At 40.4% G+C, this 22,707-nt stretch overlaps 2 protein-coding genes across 3 annotated transcripts; one reads left to right on the plus strand and one right to left on the minus strand.

The window, feature by feature from the left end:
* Positions 1 to 4: 4 nt before the first annotated feature.
* On the minus strand, positions 5 to 13,577 carry LOC5510169 (palmitoyltransferase ZDHHC14). 2 transcript variants are annotated; one of them, XM_032379264.2, is made up of 10 exons: positions 13,204 to 13,576; positions 10,964 to 11,124; positions 10,207 to 10,365; positions 9,447 to 9,472; positions 8,791 to 8,902; positions 8,449 to 8,503; positions 7,906 to 8,008; positions 7,084 to 7,193; positions 6,656 to 6,737; positions 5 to 1,972 (listed from the first exon to the last, which is right to left on the minus strand). In XM_032379264.2, exons 1-10 carry the CDS (start codon positions 13,386 to 13,388, stop codon positions 1,829 to 1,831), a joined length of 1,137 nt encoding a protein of 378 aa, XP_032235155.2. In that variant the 5' UTR covers positions 13,389 to 13,576; the 3' UTR covers positions 5 to 1,828. The 2 variants fall into 2 exon arrangements, with proteins under 2 accessions (XP_032235155.2, XP_032235156.2); XM_032379265.2 differs by lacking the exon at positions 10,207 to 10,365 and having other exon boundaries at positions 13,204 to 13,577.
* Positions 13,578 to 13,899: 322 nt separating this feature from the next.
* LOC5510171 (testis-expressed protein 9) lies at positions 13,900 to 22,142 on the plus strand. The gene is made up of 13 exons (XM_001630582.3): positions 13,900 to 14,033; positions 14,108 to 14,268; positions 14,367 to 14,430; positions 14,600 to 14,673; positions 14,973 to 15,030; positions 15,129 to 15,190; positions 16,024 to 16,247; positions 16,619 to 16,701; positions 16,897 to 16,983; positions 17,299 to 17,385; positions 17,817 to 17,951; positions 20,614 to 20,748; positions 21,740 to 22,142. Exons 1-13 carry the CDS (start codon positions 14,031 to 14,033, stop codon positions 21,812 to 21,814), a joined length of 1,248 nt encoding a protein of 415 aa, XP_001630632.2. The 5' UTR covers positions 13,900 to 14,030; the 3' UTR covers positions 21,815 to 22,142.
* The last annotated feature ends 565 nt before the right edge of the window (positions 22,143 to 22,707 follow it).

The raw sequence follows: 22,707 nt of genomic DNA on the forward strand, positions 1-22,707 counted from the left end.
AGGATACATGGCACTAAACTGTTCATTTTACTCATTTATGATAAAAAAACAACCTCAGAACAATAGTGATTTTCATTAACCCGTGAACTACACTTTAACATTTTTACACTTTGTGATCTGATTCTATTGTTCTCATTTGTGTTTAACTGACTATTACCCTTTTACTATCACACTTTGGTTTACAGGTTAATGAAAACCACTCTAAGTGTGTTTTGGCCTCAATGACACTATGTAAATTTACATGTCCACGTTTTACATCATTATTTGCGAGATATGGATGTATTACCCCTTTTTATTCCAGATCTCAATAGGTGAAATAAAAATAAAAATATTTTACGTGAGCCTTGGTTATCCCTCAAAATCAGTGCCACAGGTACAGCACGGCCAGGAGGGTGTGTTAGGCTAAACTCTGATAAACCAGACCAAACTATTTTCAGGTTGTCTGAAATCATGAAATATTTTGATTAGTCCAGTAGGTCTCAGGTATCTTGGGGGGACTGCCAGTGCGCTTAGATTTCAAATATATTTTAACTTGACCTGGTTTTCTAGGTTAGCTGGAAAGCGTTTCAAAAATCAAGGAATGCTCTAGTCAAATTAGAGGGAATATTAAATTTATCAAAATTTAGCCTAATATCTCTGTCCCCCCTGTCCTGGAAACAGCTAGAGTATCAGGGGCGTAGCCAGGCGGTGGCCTAGGGGTCCCACCCCCCCCCCCCTTCTAACAGCCAAACATACAGTAAATGTATGAGACATTATTTAAAACACAGGAGAAAATGCCTTGAAAGGGCCTTTTGGCCCCCCTCCTGTTAAAAATCCTGGCTACGCCGCTGAGTTGACCTAGTACAGCAGCTTAGCCAGGATTAGGTGTAAAGCCAACAGTCAGGGCTATAGCCAGGAGAGTTGGAATGGTCATGTGAATCACCCCACTGAAGTCAGAGATCAAATAAAAAAATAGTTTGCCACTAGCAAGAGACAAATTAGAAGACAAATTAGTCGTAAAATAAATCAAAATTCTTGCTAGGGCCCAATACAGTCTACCCACAAATATTCACTCAGTGTTTCCAAAAATCCCTTCTCTTAAAACATAAAAAACCTGAAAAAAAGCAAACAAATATTCTGAAGGTTTCTACAATACATTGGGATGACTGTATACAGATAATAAAGACATGATAATAATATATGTAACAAAATGTTCCTCAAAATTGCAAGATTTTTACACTAAATTTTGTTGTCAGGACATCAAAAAAAATGGGTCTTGTCTGGGAAATATGTGAAGTCAATCAAATCTGGCAGTCATGATACAACAAGTTTGGTGATGTCCATAGCACGCACTTCAATTCCATGCAGGGCTTTGTCATCAATTGGAATCAAGCTTGAAATGTTCTTATCTCAATCAGCAATGAGTTTGGTACAAATTCTCCAAAGGCAACCCTTCTTTATGGTTTTAATTTACCTCTGATTATTGGTGCAGTTTTTGCTTGCATAAGTTGGACCAGTTCATTAGTGGCCTAGTTCATCCATACACATGTTAGTTTAAGCCTAATGGCTCTTCTTCCATGATTTCTTTGCAGTTAGAAAGTATTGCAATCGGGTGTTATATTTTAACACTATGAAGTCCCTTTTCACTGACTACTGCACTGTCCTATCAAATCACTGCAGTCTGGTGTATTCAAACGACTCCTGTACAGTCCTATTAAGTCAATGTTTTGATCTGGTGCATTCAAACACTGCTCTCTTACCACTATCAGAATAAAATCAGAATTCCAATGAGGTGGGACCATATGCAGTCTCCATTGTCTTATCATTTCAGGGTATCCATGTAATGGTTTCATACGCTGCTGAGTTTAACCAGGCCCTTATCGCTGTCGGCTTTGAGTGCATCTTCCATGTTTTTTTCTGGAGTTCTGGTGCTGTCTTTTGTCTCATCAACAGTTGTCACCTGACTGATGCCATTTGGCGATCCTGGACGAGGCTGAAATGATCAAGAAAAGATCACTGCTTAGAAATACAAAAAGCATTTCTCAGGAGGTGAGGTTGGGGCTTCAGCAAGAGAGTCTGATGGTTGTGGTTGGTGTGTATACATGGGGTGGGAGTGGGTACATGTGGGGAGTGGAAGAAGAGAGTGTGATGGTTGTGGTTGGTGTGTATACATGAGGTGAGAGTGGGTACATGTGGGGAGCGGAAGAAGAGAGTCTGATGGTTGTGGTTGGTGTGTAAACATGGGGTGGGAGTGGGTACATGTTAGGAGTGGAAAAAGAGAGTGTGATGGTTGTGGTTGGTGTGTATACATGGGGTGAGAGTGGGTACATGTGGGGAGCGGAAGAAGAGAGTCTGATGGTTGTGGTTGGTGTGTATACATGGGGTGAGAGTGGGTACATGTAGGGAGTGGAAGAAGAGAGTCTGATGGTTGTGGTTGGTGTGTATACATGAGGTGAGAGTGGGTACATGTGGGGAGCGGAAGAAGAGAGTCTGATGGTTGTGGTTGGTGTGTAAACATGGGGTGGGAGTGGGTACATGTTAGGAGTGGAAAAAGAGAGTGTGATAATTGTGGTTGGTGTGTATACATGGGGTGAGAGTGGGTACATGTGGGGAGCGGAAGAAGAGAGTCTGATGGTTGTGGTTGGTGTGTATACATGGGGTGAGAGTGGGTACATGTAGGGAGTGGAAGAAGAGAGTGTGATGGTTGTGGTTGGTGTGTATACATGAGGTGAAAGTGGGTACATGTGGGGAGCAGAAGAAGAGAGTCTGATGGTTGTGGTTGGTGTGTAAACATGGGGTGGGAGTGGGTACATGTTAGGAGTGGAAGAAGAGAGTCTGCTGGTTGTGGTTGGTGTGTATACATGGGGTGGGAATGGGTACACGTTGGGAGTGGAAGAAGAGAGTCTGATGGTTGTGGTCGGTGTGTATACATGGGGTGGGAGAGGGTACATGTGGGGAGTGGAAGAAGAGAGTCTGATGGTTGTGGTTGGTGTGTATACATGGGGTGGGAGAGGGTACATGTTAGGAGTGGAAGAAGAGAGTCTGATGGTTGTGGTTGGTGTGTATACATGGGGTGGGAGTGGATACATGTGGGGAGTGGAAGAAGAGAGTCTGATGGTTGTGGTTGGTGTGTATACATGGGGTGGGAGTGGATACATGTGGGGAGTGGAAGAAGAGAGTCTGATGGTTGTGGCTGGTGTGTATACATGGGGTGGGACTGGATACATGTGGGGAGTGGAAGAAGAGAGTCTGATGGTTGTGGTTGGTGTGTATACATGGGGTGGGAGAGGGTACATGTTAGGAGTGGAAGAAGAGAGTCTGATGGTTGTGGTTGGTGTGTATACATGGGGTGGGAGTGGATACATGTGGGGAGTGGAAGAAGAGAGTCTGATGGTTGTGGTTGGTGTGTATACATGGGGTGGGAGTGGATACATGTGGGGAGTGGAAGAAGAGAGTGTGATGGTTGTGGTTGGTGTGTATACATGGGGTGGGAGTTGATACATGTGGGGAGTGGAAGAAGAGAGTCTGATGGTTGTGGTTGGTGTGTATACATGGGGTGGGAATGGGTACATGTTGGGAGTGGAAGAAGAGAGTCTGATGGTTGTGGTCGGTGTGTATACATGGGGTGGGAGAGGGTACATGTTGGGAGTGGAAGAAGAGAGTCTGATGGTTGTGGTTGGTGTGTATACATGGGGTGGGAGTGGGTACATGTTGGGAGTAGAAGAAGAGAGTCTGATGGTTGTGGTTGGTGTGTATACATGGGGTGGGAGTGGGTACATGTTGGGAGTAGAAGAAGAGAGTCTGATGGTTGTGGTTGGTGTGTATACATGGGGTGGGAGTGGGTACATTTTGGGAGTGGAAGAAGAGAGTCTGATGGTTGTGGTTGGTGTGTATACATGGGGTGAGAGTGGATACATGTGGGGAGCGGAAGAAGAGAGTCTGATGGTTGTGGTTGGTGTGTATACATGGGGTGGGAGTGGGTACATTTTGGGAGTGGAAGAAGAGAGTCTGATGGTTGTGGTTGGTGTGTATACATGGGGTGAGAGTGGGTACATGTGGGGAGCGGAAGAAGAGAGTCTGATGGTTGTGGTTGGTGTGTAAACATGGGGTGGGAGTGGGTACATGTTAGGAGTGGAAAAAGAGAGTGTGATGGTTGTGGTCGGTGTGTATACATGGGGTGGGAGAGGGTACATGTGGGGAGTGGAAGAAGAGAGTCTGATGGTTGTGGTTGGTGTGTATACATGGGGTGGGAGAGGGTACATGTTAGGAGTGGAAGAAGAGAGTCTGATGGTTGTGGTTGGTGTGTATACATGGGGTGGGAGTGGATACATGTGGGGAGTGGAAGAAGAGAGTCTGATGGTTGTGGTTGGTGTGTATACATGGGGTGGGAGTGGATACATGTGGGGAGTGGAAGAAGAGAGTCTGATGGTTGTGGTTGGTGTGTATACATGAGGTGAGAGTGGGTTCATGTGGGGAGCGGAAGAAGAGAGTCTGATGGTTGTGGTTGGTGTGTAAACATGGGGTGGGAGTGGGTACATGTTAGGAGTGGAAAAAGAGAGTGTGATGGTTGTGGTTGGTGTGTATACATGGGGTGAGAGTGGGTACATGTGGGGAGCGGAAGAAGAGAGTCTGATGGTTGTGGTTGGTGTGTAAACATGGGGTGGGAGTGGGTACATGTTAGGAGTGGAAGAAGAGAGTCTGATGGTTGTGGTTGGTGTGTATACATGGGGTGGGAATGGGTACACGTTGGGAGTGGAAGAAGAGAGTCTGATGGTTGTGGTCGGTGTGTATACATGGGGTGGGAGAGGGTACATGTGGGGAGCGGAAGAAGAGAGTCTGATGGTTGTGGTTGGTGTGTATACATGGGGTGGGAGAGGGTACATGTTAGGAGTGGAAGAAGAGAGTCTGATGGTTGTGGTTGGTGTGTATACATGGGGTGGGAGTGGATACATGTGGGGAGTGGAAGAAGAGAGTCTGATGGTTGTGGTTGGTGTGTATACATGGGGTGGGAGTGGATACATGTGGGGAGTGGAAGAAGAGAGTCTGATGGTTGTGGTTGGTGTGTATACATGGGGTGGGAGAGGGTACATGTTAGGAGTGGAAGAAGAGAGTCTGATGGTTGTGGTTGGTGTGTATACATGGGGTGGGAGTGGATACATGTGGGGAGTGGAAGAAGAGAGTCTGATGGTTGTGGTTGGTGTGTATACATGGGGTGGGAGTGGATACATGTGGGGAGTGGAAGAAGAGAGTGTGATGGTTGTGGTTGGTGTGTATACATGGGGTGGGAGTGGATACATGTGGGGAGTGGAAGAAGAGAGTCTGATGGTTGTGGTTGGTGTGTATACATGGGGTGGGAATGGGTACATGTTGGGAGTGGAAGAAGAGAGTCTGATGGTTGTGGTCGGTGTGTATACATGGGGTGGGAGAGGGTACATGTTGGGAGTAGAAGAAGAGAGTCTGATGGTTGTGGTTGGTGTGTATACATGGGGTGGGAGTGGGTACATGTTGGGAGTAGAAGAAGAGAGTCTGATGGTTGTGGTTGGTGTGTATACATGGGGTGGGAGTGGGTACATGTTGGGAGTAGAAGAAGAGAGTCTGATGGTTGTGGTTGGTGTGTATACATGGGGTGGGAGTGGGTACATGTTGGGAGTGGAAGAAGAGAGTGTGATGGTTGTGGTTGGTGTGTATACATGGGGTGGGAGTGGGTACATGTGGGGAGTGGAAGAAGAGAGTCTGATGGTTGTGGTTGGTGTGTAAACATGGGGTGGGAGTGGGTACATGTGGGGAGTGGAAGAAGAGAGTGTGATGGTTGTGATTGGTGTGTATACATGGGGTGGGAATGGGTACATGTTGGGAGTAGAAGAAGAGAGTCTGATGGTTGTGGTTGGTGTGTATACATGGGGTGGGAGTGGGTACATGTGGGGAGTGGAAGAAGAGAGTCTGATGGTTGTGGTTGGTGTGTATACATGGGGTGGGAGTGGGTACATGTTGGGAGTAGAAGAAGAGAGTGTGATGGTTGTGGTTGGTGTGTATACATGGGGTGGGAGTGGATACATGTTGAGAGTGCTTGGGCCAGTTCCAAGAAACCAGGAATAAATACGGCCATCTTGACATTTGATTCAATAAAAAGAGCATTCATCCCTAGGTTAGCATTGACCTGCTTTCTAGGAACCCGGCCCTGGAAGAATGTTCGGGTGCTAGTAGCTTTGGCATGTGTGAGGGGATGGGAGTGGTGGGAGAAACTGTGATGGTAGTAGTCAGGATCATACTCAGAACTTTTCTTGAGGGTGTGTGTGTGTGTGTGGGGGGGGGGGGGGGGGGAGAGTTTTCTGATAAAAATCTGATCACCCACGAACCAAAAAAGGATTTTTATGCCTTTTTTGTATCTTCAAGGGACGATTTGGCCACAATAAGTCTGACTAATGGATTGATGAGATACCAGAGTGATCTAGCTTGCGCATTATAGTTTTGTCTACAAATAGCATGTCTACTGGACTTTCGGCAATTGTAGGGGGGTGCATTCGCAACACCTTCAACCCCCTGGGAACAGGCCTGGTGGTTGTGGTGTGTGAAGCCCAGGCACCTAATGGGAGCTGTGGGAGAGAGTGTGATGGGTGTGGTTTGTTTCTACATAGGGGGAGGGGTAGGGGGGTGGATGGAGGGTTGTGGCTTTCACCTGGCTAGTGGTCCCTAGAGCACCATAACTATCAGCACTCTCGGGTGGTTCAGGTATCACCATTCCTCTTCTATCTAATAAACTAAAACAAAGGCCATGGCAATCAATCTTAGTTCAAAGGCAACATTGTTCTAATAGCATACAGTAGTAACCATCTGACCACCAAGAAATAACAAAGACCAATCACAATACAGTAAATAAATGTATGTATGTTAAATGGAGATGTCTACCTAATAGGGGCACAATTTATAAAGTTTAACTGTCATGAGAAACTCTATACATTTTGACCTTAAGTACAATTTTGTTCATTACAAGTTGTATATTCAACTGCAAGTTTGAAATTAAGCTGGGCCCTAATGGGCAACAAATGAGACCAACAGTGTCATGTGTGGCATTTGGTACTGTTTTGTTAATTATCTGAAGCTAACCTTGGCTCCATTGGACCACAAATGACAGCTAAGCAGTTACCACAGGAACTACCAACACTGTAGGGATTATAATTATCTTGCCCTCGCCTGGAGGAAAAGGAACCTTTGATCTGTTGGAAGAGAAAAAAAAAATTAATGAAACAATACAAGAACAAAGTGGTTTGTGTTGTTGGTGGTAGTTGTGACTGTTGCAGTCCTTAATGGGTTTGATCAGACGCATACCAAGGGTGTTTGCAGGGTGTGTTCGCACATTGGCCACAAAATAGTAAGTCTTTTCTTATTGGAGGATCAGCAAATATCCATTTTCCAGATACCTATGACTCCCCCTCAGCAATCCTGGGTAAATGATATTGCATGAAGATGGTCATAATAATGAAGATTATTATTATCATAAATAATGACTGTTACTAATAATGGTGAAAAATATACTGAAAGCAAGGTGATAATGATGCCTAATCAAGCAAAACAGCCATGGAAGAGTTAGGGAGAAAAAGGCCCACTCAATAGAAAGTCTGCTCCAAGATTTACTTGTTCTTGTCTGCTTGACTATACAGTACTTGCTGTATCTACAGTAGAGACCTCCATTTAGTGGCCAACCTTATTTGAGCAGCCACTTCTCCTGCAGAAGTGGACCCATGAGTTTCAAGAAACCAAGGGGGCAGATTCATTGTTCTCCCATGGATTTTCTTATATTTCTTGTTATTTGAAGCCAAATATCTTAAAATAGTTGGGGCCCACTTGGCTAACCACTAGATCCGCCTCTGTCCTGACCACGAAGTTGGCCGGTTAATGGAGGTAATACTGTGTGAGGGACTGACTTACATCTTCATTAGTAGTTTGATTGGATGCCACAAGGTATGTGTGGAAACCCGTTAGACCAACGATGGACCAGATGGAGAAAAAGCACACAACAGCTTCCAGAATAGTGATGAACAGTCAAGGAAGATCAAGACTTGGCAAGGGATAGCGTTATGGCTTGTTAGAATGTTGAATATGTCGGATATAGAGAAAATCTATAACTAAGGTCTGAAAACAGCTGATAGCTCGCATTTCTGTGAATATTTTTAAAAACAATTGACACTATAATTAAGGAAATAACATTTTTTTTATTGATTGTCCAACAGAAGTCCAACTTCCAATTAAGCTAGGGAAAAAATGAATCTAAATACCTATTATTTGGTTCTTTTAATTGTGAAAACATCAATGCAATGTTTTTTCAGGAAGGATTAGAGCTAACTTTGAATGCTTGATCCATTTATTGCTCATTAATAATATTTCAATGGAAATCTTTCTGTACTTGTTGGTGTTTTGTTGTTATAGTGTAACTGTCCTTAATGATTACTGTGATAAACAGTAAAAGGATATCTTGCTGGGGATTCTTTCATAGCATCAACAAAAGATCTGTTTTCTCTATTGGTTACTGGAAAAAAAAATGGTACAAGGATCATGAAAGAGAAAGCATACTTTAATAAATGTATTTACAATGTAAATCAATCTCATTCCCAGAGCCTGTCCAATGCTCGAGTGTTGCTATTAAAAGCTGCAACCTAGATTTCTGGCAGTAGTGATGTGGAATTTCTCGGGACCTTTCATTTGGCAAAACTTGCACAAAAAATAAGAAAGGCTCAGGGATCAAGATGGATCAGCTGCATATCTGAAGCAGGATTTAGAGTGGATTTACAGTGCTCAACAAGACAACTAACTTACACATGACTAGATGAATGATGACAAAAGCGAATATATAACAGCAGTGAATAGATAGGGAGAGAAGGAACATGTAGAAGAACTTGTAATTTCTCTTGCCGACACAGTTACCAACCTACAAAACAAGACAAACAACAATCAGAACATACTTAGCACACTTGACTGAACCCTCAATAACTCAAACATCTGACAAGCTACAGTAAAATAAGGTTATTTTATTTAAATTTTTTTTTCCTCTCCAGATAACTTGAGCTACTTTTATTTTTTTCTTGGAGGTTAAAGTACAGTGATTGAAATTCAAACTGTAAAACATTGAGTATTATCAAGCTTTAATTATTCCCAGGGCAGAGTTCTCAATCCACCTCTATATATTTACATGAGATGAGCATGTTTCAGCTACAATACTCAATGGGGTTCAAATACAGTAGCTCAAGATTGCAGGTCAGATTTTGAAATGTCACCGACTAAACACAGAAATGGCACATCAAATTGCATTTCATATGAGCAAACAAAGCAGAAGATTCAGTGATTTTATAGGGTACATTTGTAGCCTTGCAAACGCTGTCATTATCTCGTTATAATGGATTATTTTCATTCAGAATTTGACATATTTTGTACCAAAGATGTAAGATACAACAAATATTGCAATATCTACTTACCCAAGGGCAGTGATGGTCAAACCGTTCTGCAAATAGAAAACAAAAAAGATAATTAAATAACTATGACTTAAGTAACCATCCATGCAAGAACTAGGCAAAGTCCTGTTGTCCTGCGGCAAAAAGCTTTATCAAAGCTTTCCCACATAGGATATTTTTTTGCAATAAACACAAAGGCACAATATATAGAATATAGTGAGATTTTGAGGAAATTACATTGAACGTGTGCTCCCTAATATATCTTATCTGACATTTTCAGTTTTGAACCATTTAAAAGAAGAAAGAACAATTGTTTATCTTGACATAATTTTCACAAGGTTTTGGATAAATTTTGGATAAAGGCATTTTTAACATACAAGCGTGCATATGACGTTAGGTTGCCTAGATCTTACATGAAGCATTACTTAAATAGCAAGTTTCAAGCAAAAGAAGTGAGCCAATGCAGGTGAATACAAAGAATGCATGAACATTCTCACAAAAATTAGTCTTGTTATGCAGCATTACTTAAATAGCAAGTTTCAAGCAAAAGAAGTGAGCCAATGCAGGTGAATACAAAGAATGTATGAACATTCTCACAAAAATTAGTCTTGTTATACGGCATTACTTAAACAGCAAGTTTCAAGCAAAAGAAGTGAGCCAATGCAGGTGAATACAAAGAATGTATGAACATTCTCACAAAAATTAGGCTTGGTATGCGGTCCAAAATCTTGTGACACCCGCCTAATACGGGTGAGTTGACAGCGATGACAAAGTTGATACTCACCGACACAATTGTCACACATGCTACAGTGAGAAGTTCGTGGCGGGCGGAATATTTTACACGTGAAACAGAACTTGAGTTTGATTGTCTGCCCATTGACGGTCACCTCTTTTGTGCGCGGAGGGGGTCTGTATGTCTGAGGGTCCCCTGATGGTGGCTCAGCTGACAAACACAAAGATTGTCAGTGTTATTGCTCACAAAATATGCTTTCTGTGCTCAGTAGAAGACAAGACACAAGACTTCTTAAAAAACAATCAAAGTAGCAATGTCATCACCAGTTTACTTCCAGTTGATAGTGTAACAATCTCTGGTGATTTTTAACGGAAAAAGTGACAAATATTTTAGAATTGTAAAAGCAGTGTGTTTTGGAAGGTTATTTGAGGATGTGACTGATTAGAGCAGATGGCCTGTTATATAGCACAGATTCTAATAGATTTGTTTGTCTCTTGCCGGTTTAGGCTTCCGTCGGCCCTCTGGAAGTAAACTGGTGACAATGCTGCTTACAAGCATACATACAACAAAATGTTTTCCTAGCTAATCAAATACACAATTTCTTTACACATTTAAGGTTCCATGCAATAAAAACATTCCACTTGCAAAACATGTGAATGCCTGCATGCATAAATGTCATTTTCCTTTTGTGAACTTGTTAACCTTCCTTTAACAATGTTAATGGAATAGCTGTATGTATTTTAAAGAAATTATGACTGAAACAGATAGTCAGCAAATTGGACATATAGGCATCACATTGAGTCCTTACCCATGCTCTTCTCAATGTAGGCTGCTTCATCTGCCGACGCCCTCGGCACAATCCCAGGATCACTAAAGGCTGTCCTGAGCAAGGTGGCCATGACAAAGAAGAATAACCAGGCAGCTATGATGGGTACAGCAGGAGAAAGGTGTTTGAATAGGTAAACAGAGCTGCGGAGTAAACAAACATGTCTAGGTAAACAAACAACCTTATAATCTTTTAACTGTCAGTGGGCTGTTTTAGAAGCAAAAGGGGCCCAGTTGACACGAAAATGGAAATAAAATTTCAACCATTTCTTCAGCTGTAATTCAAAGCTGTAAACTTTACTACTTTCTGCAGTATCACCTGTTCCTTTGCATGACACAGCTCATTAAATTTACTCTCTAAGAAGTTGGTCACAAGTTCAGCACAACAAAACATCAATGTTAAATTATCTTATTTGAGTCAATTTTATGGATTTGCAAAGGGGTTTGTATGAGTGCCTCTTCTTAATATCATCGCAACACAAGGTAACAGTAATTGGTATAAGCTTTATGTATGCTTTAGGTGATCCAACAATTGAATAAATCCAGAAATGATTGTGTAGAGTATGTAAATAAGAAAGATTACAGTCAAGCAAAACAATTTTATAGGATTATATACCAAACAACATTTAATCTGCTGCATAATAATTGCAATTTCAAGATTTTTTTTCTTTTAGTCCAAAGTATACACTCAGTACACAGGAAATCTTGAACAAACTAATAACCATTAAGATCTCTTGAAAACATTTTTGGGACAGTTGTCTCATTTAAAAATAGACAGTTTGAAAAATTGTGTGTGTAAACATATAGTGTAACAATATATTTCAGCATTGAAATCATAAATATGCAATCAATTCAAAAGCTACATTATTGTTCTAAAATCACATTAGAAAGAACAATAGTCTAAGAGCTAAAGCTTGTTTTTAAAACACAAGCTTCATTTACACTGTACAAAATCTACAGGCATAAACATCTGGAAAACATATGAAAAAAAAACTACTTCTTCTCTTTAGAGGGTATGGATCTACTGCTATGAAGATAAGTAACTCACTGCTACTATATGAAAAATAAGTAAACAGCAATAAATATTGGCTATTAAAGGCTATTATTTTCTAGGAAAAAGGAATGTAAAGGGCATAACTGGCAATCATCATCTGTCTATCACTTTATGGAGCCATTTTAACATTATGTATGACTAGCATTATTATAACATCTAGCTTTTGTAGCAAGTTTGTTTAGGAAGACCGCAATACATATTATATTACTTTATCAGACAGAAACTAAAAACCACTATTAGTTTAGGAGAAATAAATATAATTGTATCACCACAGGGAGCTGGTTTGATTAAAGTTTAATTTGTTTTCAAGCTTAGCAGTGTTACTGATTTAGAAGACAAATTTGTATGTGTCTTTAGTCTGCGGTTCAGAAGCCTGGTGTTGTGTGTGCTCTCCCACTGGCTAGCAGCATGACAGTTATTATTTGCCACGAAATGGCTTCCTTGTCACAGAGCAGCTGTGGTGGTACCAACAATGGCAGTCACCTACATTTATCAAAGCTTATTAAAGTGCTGTTTTTAGCTATCCCTATTAATTAAGAAGACAACTCCTATTAAGCGGCCAAATAGGGATCAATCTTAGAAAAAATTATTCTGTTAGGACTCTGTATTTTATTAAGCTAGGAAATAGAGCTGGCTAGGAGATGCAAAGTTATTCTCAGTCGGGAATTAGCCATCAGCCAGCCCATGGGAGACAAAAATTATCATAACATTGTTATTTGGACGTGTGAGTTAAAAATACTGATAAACCAAGTTTTCCTGAAAGTTGGTAAAAAATTTGTAAGGGAAAAAATAACAGAGATTAGTACAGACGTAAAATAAATCTTGACGGGCGTTCTCAGGGATAAAATGTACACAAAACAAATTATAAGTAAAACATATAAAAACGTATCGATGCGTGCAATGAAGCAGCCAAAACATCAAAGATTAGCATAGAAATTGTTTCCTTTAGAAATTATACACTATCCCCCTTATATCGGTAAACGAGGAATATGAACGTTAAAGGGCGGACAGAGAATAATATTAAATAGACACTTAATACATTTGTTAACAGTATAATCCATTCTTAAAAGTAAATTTATTTATGACCTTACTTAGCTAAAGAGCAAAACGTCAACCCATTTTACATCGGCACGAAACATGGGAATCTGCACAAATGATCAAATACTTACTCGAATGCGAAGAACAATCCTGTCGTTATAACTATGAGGATGACAGTGAAGTAAAAAACACCGTTATTTCTCGCCATTATGATGCGGCCATCACAGTAGAACTTATTTCGTCCGGGAAAAACCTCCCAATTTCGCCGTGACATGATCGGAGAATATTGCTTGGTTTTCGCCGTTTCGCTGGTCATTTGTGGGCATGGAACGTATCAAACCCAAACAGATACAACCTGCAGTTCTCCAAGCCTGCCTTGGTGTCCTGGGAAGGTTATTTGGGGGATTAAACGGGTAGTTTTTTGTTCGAGACCGGTGGCATTTCAAAGCCCATCTTGAAGACAAGTTTTCATCCGCTGAGCGCCACCCGACTCTCAAATACACTACGCATGCGCATTGGTACGCGAACAGGGAGCCCAACAGGCTGCATTAGCATAAATTATGTTGATGGTTTTTGCCGCCTTTATCCTTTTGCAAACACTTTCTTTTAAAAATAGTGCTTTTCTTGGTATTTTAAGCTAAAACTGCTAAAGAAATTAGCACAATTGTCCTCCAGGCTTTTAAAAGCAGTACATTAAAACAAATGGCTAAAATAATGCATCATTCTCATGGCAATAGAAACATGATTAAATGGCAGGACATGATATAAAAAATACTATGATTTCATTAGAGAATTATTGATCAAGTAAGAGTTAAAGGCAAGTAAGTCGATTTTGTCTCCTGCTGACGGGCACCCTGTGTAAAGCCAGCGGCTTTTACGTGCGACGTAACACACTTATGATTCCAGACGTACATCTCCATGAAAACAACCTCAGGACTTCACCGAAACAGCGAAAAATATGGTAAAAAAAATCAGTTATTTTTAAGCTCGTGCATTCAGGGTTTAATAAGTTACTGATGCCTTTTAATGTTTTAGTCGTCGAGGGCAAGCTCATCAAATGCAAGACCGCCAAGCGGAATTTCTCAAACAAGCGGGAAGAAAACCCCAAACAGACCACCGAGCGGAGGAGGGAGACCCCCTTCAGGCAAAACCAAAAACGTAACACAGCATCTACTCAGCAAAGAGGAGGAGTACATGTACGTGTAGCCTGTAGTGTGTCCAGAAATATGATGTTGTGTGTGTAATTATAATTATGTAATATTGGCAACAACCGTTAATGTACTTTTGTATGAAGGCGACTCAATGCAGAGCTGGAGGAGCGAACAGCCTCTCTCATCAAAGAAGCTGAGGAAGTAATGGTAAGCTGAGCCATAAAGCCCCCGGGTGTGTGTGTGTGCGGGGGGGGGGGGGGGGGGATAAAACTAAATCCTAGACAAAAATTGTAGCATAAAGCATTCATATTCAAACCAAAAGACTCGGTTGCCTAAAAAACAGACACTTTCTAACCCCCTGCATTTTTCTTTTCAGCATGACCAGGATGAGTACTTGTCCAGACAAACACCGTCAACCTATTACCTTGACCTTGGGGATGACCTTGCTGAGTAAGTGTGATGTCTGGTACTCCCACATACAAAATACAAAATCAGATCAAGGATTGTTTATTTGATGTGTACATGTTTATATACATAATGCAGTGTTTGTGTCTTCAGTAGTTTATTATCACTGATACTAAATTTGCTGAACTCAAAATACTTTTTATATGCTATGTATACATGTTGCCTAGTGTCTGTTGTGTTCTTAGTAGTTTGTTATCGTTGACACTAAATTTGCCTAAATTTGCCAAACTCATAGGACTCTTTTATATGCTATGTAACTAATGTAGTATATGTTGTGTCCTCAGAGATTTGTTACCATTGACACTAAATCCACCAAAGGACAAGCCTCCATCAGCTGGAGCGGTCTGTGTTATATTTCTCAGGTTTACAAAACATCAAAGAGATAATAATAATTATAATGACAAATAGTTTATGAATATAGAAGTTGACTTTCTTTTCAGAATACAAAAATTAATGCTACAACTTCAAGGCCTACTTCAAAAACTAAGAAACCTTCAGCAAGGTACAATTCAAACTTGCATATGTAGCTACATAGTAGAACCTGAATGGTATTGCATTGTTTTACTGTATTGAGAAAATACTGTAGTTAAATCACAATTTATTCCCATGGATTATATTGTTTGCAGAACTGAAATAAAACATGATAATTGCACAGAGATTATTGTTACAAACAGGAGTGGATTCAGTATATACAATACAATACAATACAATAATTTATTTTCCGTCGATGACGTGAGGAGTGGTCACCCAGTCTCCCGAGCTCGGGGAGCTCATCGTACAAACGCTCGACCTGACAACGATTACATTACACATTACATAATAATTCTAATTATGGGAAATAGGGAGAATTTAAATACAGTTGCTGCATTGGCAGCCATGTGGAATGATGTCGGGTAGGTTCTTGCGGAACCTAGAGACGGAATTAGCAGCTTTAGCAGAGTTAGGTAGTTGGTTCCAAAAATGTGATATCAGGTAGTAGAAAGAGTTATGCATATATGACGATTGATGGGATGGCTGTGTAAGATTATGAACAGAAGAGCGCAAATTGTACTGTGAAGACTGGGTTACAAAGAAGTTGGCAATATAAGTAGCCTGTTGCATCCTATATGATTTAAAAAATAATAGAAGAGCCTGAACTTGTCACCTATGCTCAAGTTTACGCATATTGGATATGGCTAAACAGTTTTCATACGATGAAAATTTTTAAGAGGAGGGTGGGACTAGGCACAGAAGTGCTTTCTATAGCTTTTTTTTTCTCATAGGGGGTTGCGACCCCAATAACCCCTCCCAAAGATCCTGATATAAAGTAATGCTAATCATCTTTCTAATGTCCAGGCCAAAGTCTAAGACTACAGATCGCCCAAGAACCACCACTCCTGCAACGTCCAGTCGCTCTGCTTCAGCTGCGAGCCATACCCCAGAAACTAACAACATCCTTCAAGAGAGAATCAATCTGGCAACTGTAATCAGTAACATGGAGGATGGAGCACATGATGACAGCTACACAAGCAACCTTAACAATGATGTATTACCCGCAGGGGCAGAGGATATGGGCTCAGGTGTGTGATAAAAAAAAGTATTATTTATAGTAGGTTACATACATTCATCAACATTCACATGTTCTTCAAGATGAGAAAGGCTTGAAGATTTGGAGCGAAAAAAATTTAAGAGGCCAGGTCTTGTTTGAAACCAGAAAATTATGGAGATTGTGTGGTTTGATGATATGTGTAAGGATCATGATGATAATGATGATACAGATGTTGATTTATGGTGATGATGATATTGTTAGGGCTATGATAGTAATGATAATGATGTTATTTATTACAATGACATTGATTGCCACGTTCATGCAGCCCCTTAAGAAATATTGCCCTAAATGCACTGTAGCCATTTGTAGTCATTTTTATTTGAGCCGGGTTGCATTTTCTAGAGGCCACCATTCGCTTCCTCAAGGCAAAGCTGAGGGTGATGCAAGAGGAAATGGATAGAATATCTGCAGCATTTGCTAAAAAGGTAATACGAAATACCTAAACCCCAGTAAAGGATGGATTTTGCAAAGACCTATAACAGAAAGTTGTGCAAGTGTCCCTTGCAAATATCAGAAATGACTGAAGACTTCCCCTTCCCCCCCCCCCCACCCCCCCGAAAAAAAATTGTTATTTGGCTTAATTTATTATAAACCATTGTGTTTTTTCACTGAATTTCTAGGAAGAATTAATCACGGAGTCTGAGAAGAAAGTCAAGGAACTCTCTGAAGAGCAAGGAAGGCTTCAAAAGACCAATTCTGCCCTTCAAGTAAACAAATTCATACTGTAGTAATTTTTAAACACTTTGATATGTGTGCCCATAGCCAGGGATGGTTTTAAACTTGAATATCAGCTTAAGTTAAAAGTAAGAAATGTGCATTGTGTTAGAAATATGTGAAATAAGATGATGATAGTCTGTGCCCCTGTTTGAATTTACCTATAGGGCCGATCCAGAGTTGGCAGCTTTTAGTATTTTTACTAAAAAAGGCCTTGTTGCTATTATGTTTAAAATGTCCATAATAGTCAAAGACTCTGAATTACTCCTGTTCCTCAACATTTCACATCATGTCTTGTGTGGTTTTAGTCTCAGATTGAGAAGTACAAAAAGCTGTATGAGGAATCGAAGCAAAAGAGTGATGGTCTGGAGCAGCAGCTGAACGCCACTCGAAAGGTTTGCAGGCTCAACATTATGCTATATTATTTCTACATTCTTAAAGTTGTTTTCTACTCAAGCCTACTAGCTCGCTCTGATTTGGGGTTATTTGGAAATGGTTTGTTTGTAAACATTTGGAAAATCTTGTGGTGTGCAAATGGACAAAGTGGTTTAGATTGGCTTTCACACATACCTTTCCAAGTAACCCAAAATGCAACCCCAGTATGCCATGTTATGTTATTAAGCCACATCCTTGTCACTTTGACATTCTGCTAGTAGAGTATAACCTTCATTGACCTGGCCCTGTAACATATGATATAGAGAATGAGGGAAAAGATGGGAACAGATGATGAAAAAGTGGTCATATTCTGCTATAACTTTCTATAGGAACATAGCAACATGCTGGATTGAGATTAAGGCAAAATTTAATAACATTTTATTCTATCTAGGAACTTGATGGACTGCAACGTGATCAGAAAGCTGCTTCCAGTAACAAGAATGTGGTCGAGGTTCGGCTGAACCGAGCTCTTGAAGAGACTGAGAAATATAAAACGGCACTGCAGAAAGCCAAAGCACAGTCTAAGGTAAAACTTGCATGCAACACAAACAATGCCAATAGTGCAATGTGAAACTTGCATGCAACACAAACAATGCCAATAGTGCAATGTGAAACTTGCATGCAACATAAAGAATGCCAATAGTGCAATGTAAAACTTGCATGCAACATAAAGAATGCCAATAGTGCAATGTGAAACTTGCATGCAGCATAAAGAATTCCAATAGTGCAATGTAAAACTTGCGTGCAACATAAAGAATGCCAATAGTGCAATGTGAAACTTGCATGCAGCATAAAGAATGCCAATAGTGCAATGTAAAACTTGCGTGCAACATAAAGAATTCCAATAGTGCAATGTGAAACTTGCGTGCAACATCAAGAATGCCAATAGTGCAATGTGAAACTTGCATGCAGCATAAAGAATGCCAATAGTGCAATGTAAAACTTGCGTGCAACATAAAGAATTCCAATAGTGCAATGTAAAACTTGCATGCAACATAAAGAATGCCAATAGTGCAATGTGAAACTTGCATGCAGCATAAAGAATTCCAATAGTACAATGTAAAACTTGCGTGCAACATAAAGAATGCCAATAGTGCAATGTAAAACTTGCATGCAACATAAAGAATTCCAATAGTGCAATGTGAAACTTGCATGCAGCATAAAGAATGCCAATAGTGCAATGTGAAACTTGCATGCAGCATAAAGAATGCCAATAGTGCAATGTGAAACTTGCATGCAGCATAAAGAATGCCAATAGTGCAATGTAAAACTTGCATGCAACATAAAGAATGCCAATAGTGCAATGTGAAACTTGCATGCAGCATAAAGAATGCCAATAGTGCAATGTAAAACTTGCGTGCAGCATAAAGAATGCCAATAGTGCAATGTAAAACTTGCATGCAGCATAAAGAATGCCAATAGTGCAATGTGAAACTTGCATGCAGCATAAAGAATGCCAATAGTGCAATGTGAAACTTGCATGCAGCATAAAGAATGCCAATAGTGCAATGTAAAACTTGCATGCAACATAAAGAATGCCAATAGTGCAATGTGAAACTTGCATGCAGCATAAAGAATGCAAATAGTGCAATGTAAAACTTGCATGCAGCATCAAGAATGCCAATAGTGCAATGTGAAACTTGCATGCAGCATAAAGAATGCCAATAGTGCAATGTGAAACTTGCGTGCAACATAAAGAATGCCAATAGTGCAATTTGAAACTTGCATGCAACACAAACAATGCCAATAGTGCAATGTGAAACTTGCATGCAGCATAAAGAATGCAAATAGTGCAATGTAAAACTTGCATGCAACATAAAGAATGCCAATAGTGCAATGTAAAACTTGCGTGCAACATAAAGAATGCCAACAGTGCTATGTAAAACTTGCATGCAACATATAGAATGCCAATAGTGCAATGTAAAACTTGCATGCAACATAAAGAATGCCAATAGTGCAATGTGAAACTTGCATGCAACATAAAGAATGCCAATAGTGCAATGTGAAACTTGCGTGCAACACAAACAATGCCAATAGTGCAATGTAAAACTTGCATGCAGCATAAAGAATGCCAATAGTGCAATGTAAAACTTGCGTGCAACATAAAGAATGCCAATAGTGCAATGTAAAACTTGCATGCAACACAAACAATGCGAATAGTGCAATGTAAAACTTGCATGCAACATAAAGAATGCCAATAGTGCAATGTGAAACTTGCATGCATTATAAAGAATGCCAATAGTGCAATGTGAAACTTGCATGCAACATAAAGAATTCCAATAGTGCAATGTGAAACTTGCATGCAACATAAAGAATTCCAATAGTGCAATGTGAAACTTGCATGCAGCATAAAGAATGCGAATAGTGCAATGTGAAACTTGCATGCAACATAAAGAATTCCAAAGTGCAATGTAAAACTTGCATGCAGCATAAAGAATGCCAATAGTGCAATGTAAAACTTGCATGCAGCATAAAGAATGCCAATAGTGCAATGTGAAACTTGCATGCAACATAAAGAATGCCAATAGTGCAATGTAAAACTTGCATGCAACATAAAGAATTCCAATAGTGCAATGTGAAACTTGCATGCAACATAAAGAATGCCAATAGTGCAATGTGAAACTTGCATGCAGCATAAAGAATGCCAATAGTGCAATGTGAAACTTGCATGCAGCATAAAGAATGCCAATGGTGCAATGTAAAACTTGCATGCAACATAAAGAATTCCAAAGTGCAATGTAAAACTTGCATGCAGCATAAAGAATGCCAATAGTGCAATGTAAAACTTGCATGCAACACAAACAATGCCAATAGTGCAATTTGAAACTTGCATGCAACAAAAGAATGCCAATAGTGCAATGTGAAACTTGCATGCAGCATAAAGAATGCAAATAGTGCAATGTAAAACTTGCATGCAACATAAAGAATGCCAATAGTGCAATGTAAAACTTGCGTGCAACATAAAGAATGCCAACAGTGCAATGTAAAACTTGCATGCAACATATAGAATGCCAATAGAGCAATGTAAAACTTGCATGCAACATTAAAAAGCCAACAGTGCAATTTAAAACTTGCATGCATTATAAAGAAAGCCAACAGTCCTATAGGTAAAGCTTTTAAAAGTGCATTAACATATCTATGCCAAAGCGGTTTATAGTCGTCATTTTTGAAAAAGAATTGTTTGTCAGGATTCCAGTGAACAGGAGAGGCGGCGGGTGGAGCAGCTGATGGCGGAGAACAAGCGACTGGAGAAACAGAAAAACGAGCTGATGGCGGGATTCAAGAAGCAGATGAAACTCGTTGACGTGCTTAAGCGGCAAAAGGTGCAAATTTGCTACTCTTCTTTAAAAAGAGTCTCTCACATCCTCCAGTTTGTCACCATAGATATGTTCTCTTATATCATGTTCTCTTGAAAGTGCTGAATAACGTATGCGCATGCGCTTGTTCTGCCGAAAACAAACACAATCTCACCACGGGGATTAGGATACTTTGTCAGCGATTTCTTAATAAAATAAACAAAAATGCATTCCCAATTTGTGTTGAATATTGTATTCAGCGAATAAAATATCGCTAACCTTTGTGCGAAATGTCTCCTTTGTCGCGATTCAGCGAAGTCCTTTCCCGTTATATTTCTATTTCTCTTGTCTAAAAACCCATGCGATCGTTGTTTTCAACTCTCTAAAAAATTGAACAGTACTGAGTAACCTTAGCCTGTTGAGTGTTCGTGACTAGCCCGAACGCTCTCCGAACCTAACTTCGTATTTAGGTTCTATATAAAATAGGAAGGGAAACAACGCTTGATTCCATTGTTTCGCCCCATGACAGGTTCTCCAATAGGGTTCTTGATTCCGGATCCTAGTGTGTGGATTCCGGATTCCATGTGGGTTTTTTCTCGTGGATTCCGGATTCCAGCAGCATGGATTCCGGATTCCATATCTCATTTTTTCATGGATTCCGGATTCCATATCTCATTTTTTCATGGATTCCGGATTCCATATCTCATTTTTTCATGGATTCCGGATCCCATATCTCATTTTTTCATGGATTCCGGATTCCGGATTACCTGTCATGGGGCGAATTGTTCGAAAACCTGCCTAGTTACAGCCAATGTTGTGATGTTGGTATGAGACATGATTGATGAGTGACAGCCCACTTTCTCCGCCATTTCAAAACAAAAAGGCTGGTTTACCGCGTGGTACTGGACGCCCTGGGTCCCCGGTATTGTGCAGAGATCCATCGCCACAGTGCTGTTGACTGGAATACACATTGTTCAAATGACAAAGGTTATTTCACTTTTCCCTCGTGTTTCTCTAGATGCACATAGAAGCGGCCAAGTTATTGCAGTTCACTGAGGAAGAATTTGTCAAAGCGCTAGACTGGGGTAATTAGACACAAGACACACCAAGTGAGCCGTGGGGTGTCTCTTCTCGGTGGAGATGAAATCCCAGAAGCACAGCCTAGCCCTGGCGTTTCTATCGGGTTTCCTGTGAAAGAGATTGGAAGTGCGAGCTGGCCCTCTAGGAGATTGTTGTAAGTGTGAACTTTTCCCCGCCCGTCTTCACATTTCTGAAATCAGGAATGGCAGGGCGAACAAAAAAAAAAAAAAAAAACGATGAAAACAACTTTTTATTCTTTATTTAAAAATATTGTAAATACCAAAAATGTTGTAAACGATTAGCTGTTGTACTATAAAATCTTATAAAAGCTACTAGATAAACATGTGTTTTGTTTTCTGTGTGCTGATTGGCTGATTTGCTTATATACCTCCAATTGGTGAACTACAGATATATGTTTTCGCGCGCGTACCCAGGATTGTCGTACCCTTAGTTTTCGCGCTGTCGTCGTCTTTTATGCGCTTCTTATTTCGCGGCACGCTAATTCTGTTTTGTGTTAGCAACATTTTTCGTTCACAGTGCGCAGATCCCCCCCCCCCCCCCCCCCCCTCGGCGGCCAAAAAGTGGGTCAATTCTTATTAGGCAATCATCGAATGCTATACTTTTTCCATATGATACCTACGACTGCGCACCCCCTCACTCAAATCCTGGGTACGCGACTGATTCGCGTTATGGTAAAACAGTTCTCCGATCAAGTGATAGTAGAAATACATGCAGTTGCTGCATTGTTAGCCACGTGCAGTGGAGGCAGTTCGGAATATTTGATTGGCACAAATGGTAGCTCTTTGGCCGTAAGGGTCGTAAAGCGGACGGTCTATATTTCTACCAAATGCAGGATATGGATTTGTCAAATGATAATCCATGAAGGCCATCAATGTTTGGCTCTCG

Source organism: Nematostella vectensis, chromosome 14, assembly GCF_932526225.1.
Source record: "Nematostella vectensis chromosome 14, jaNemVect1.1, whole genome shotgun sequence".
Taxonomy (NCBI): domain Eukaryota; kingdom Metazoa; phylum Cnidaria; class Anthozoa; order Actiniaria; family Edwardsiidae; genus Nematostella; species Nematostella vectensis.